Source organism: Penaeus monodon, chromosome 28 (assembly GCF_015228065.2).
Source record: "Penaeus monodon isolate SGIC_2016 chromosome 28, NSTDA_Pmon_1, whole genome shotgun sequence".
Lineage (NCBI taxonomy): Eukaryota > Metazoa > Arthropoda > Malacostraca > Decapoda > Penaeidae > Penaeus > Penaeus monodon.
Window position 1 is genome coordinate 6937136 of NC_051413.1, and position 1757 is coordinate 6938892.

Sequence of the window (1757 nt, forward strand, 5' to 3'; positions counted from 1 at the left end):
AAGCTATGGAAAATATTTCAAAATGATATTACCAGAACAATACAGATTCATCATATGCAGTAAATGGATATGCTTTTAGTTAAAAGAAGTGTGAACGGGAGAGGACAAGAGTGCTAAGTAAAACTATGTGCTACAAGTTACCCAGTGCAATATGTGTCACTACTTGGAAGAAGTCAGATCTGTGACTCCTGTGTCTTGCTTTCTCACTTCACCTTCTGAGATATCCTGATAAAATTGAAAAAGTTACTCTCTTGTTCTTCAAGTTAATTTATTACACTAATTAACGTTATCTAATAAAAACAAACTCATGTTAATGCTAAGAAAGAAGACACTGTATGAATCACATTCATGAAAAACATAAGAGAACTAGGTTTGTGAATAACAGAAGAAAATTTCAATATTGTGCATTTATACTTTGGAAGACCCTCTAAGCAAGGCAAGTTGGAAGATGTCATAAGCAAATGGGACAAAATTTGGCCAAGTCCTCTCCCATATGTTAGTGTGTTATTCTCAAGTCTGGCCCACCTTACCTCAACCACCAATGGCACTGATGCTAACTGGTTGTCAGTAATCCGCGTTAACACCGTCTCAGTCAGGGTGGACTTGGTGATACTCTCCGTAACTTTCCCTAACTTGGTAGGGGGTGGAGGGAAAGCCATCCCCATAGGGGTATCCTCTGTTGGCAAGTTGACAGTCACATGCACACCAGGAGTGGCTTCCTCCCGTGCCTTTCCCTGGAGGAAGTGCTGTGGGATCATAGCCTGAAAATCGTCATTAGTGAGAGGTCTGTTGCTGGATACCTGGGTGGTACCAGTAGGGAAGCTTTCTGCGGTGTTGCTGGGAGCAGTGGACGTGTTGACTCCTCCACCCATCTGCTGTGGCTGCTTGGTTGCTATGGATGGGGATGCACCAGGGCTCCCTGTGGTGCTGTGATTTGTATCTGGTAAACTTGAGCCTGATATCCGGCCACCTGGCTGAGCACGTCTGTACCCTGTGTAGCTTGGTCTGTTAGCCATGTAGGAACCAGCACTGTACAGGCCTGTGTATGGGCGAGGAGCCCCAAATACACGTGGAGATGCTTTAGTGTTGTTATTATTGTTATTGTTCCCTTGACCAGCAGGAACCAGAGTCTCACGGTGCACAACCAAACGAACAAATCTTTCAAGGCCAGTTAACATTGAAACTGCCTGATCATGACGAGCTCCATCCAGATCGACACCGTTAATCTGAAAAAACAGAAGATTATGAGGGCATTCATATACTACAAAAGAAATACACAGAATGTAAAATGTCCACTTCTAAACACTGAACACAAAAGTTTTGTTGTTTTATGTATCAACCATTATAAACCACCCTCCAATATTGACTAAATTCTTCTCTTTCCATGTCAGCAAAAAATCTCAAGATATATGTATACATCATATCAAACATACTTACAGATATAACTCTATCCCCAACCAATAACTTTCCATCTTTGGCTGCAGCTCCACCCTCTGTTATTCTGGATATATATATAGCCTGTAAACAAATACACTGAATAGTTACCCTTTATCATTATGATATATATTTATATATTCATCATAGATATCTCAAAGCCTAATTATTACTTACAAATAGTAAGAAAATGACAACATTATAACATTATAAAAAAAAGGTCTAGAACAGAAAAATAATTTCTTTTACTTTTGTTTTTGGTGATCTAGAATCGCAAGAATTATCAAAGAATCAAGTCTATATAAATTTTAACTGATTGAATA

The 1757-nt window shown here is 39.4% G+C and overlaps 1 protein-coding gene across 1 annotated transcript in view; it reads right to left on the reverse strand.

Moving 5' to 3' along the window:
* Positions 1-1757, reverse strand: part of LOC119591029 (protein scribble homolog) — a gene marked incomplete at its 5' end in the record, with an annotated part of 112139 nt that overhangs the window by 51326 nt on the left and 59056 nt on the right. The window contains 2 exon segments of the mRNA XM_037939758.1: positions 531-1226; positions 1438-1533. Of these exon segments, the coding sequence (XP_037795686.1) occupies positions 531-1226; positions 1438-1533 (792 nt within the window).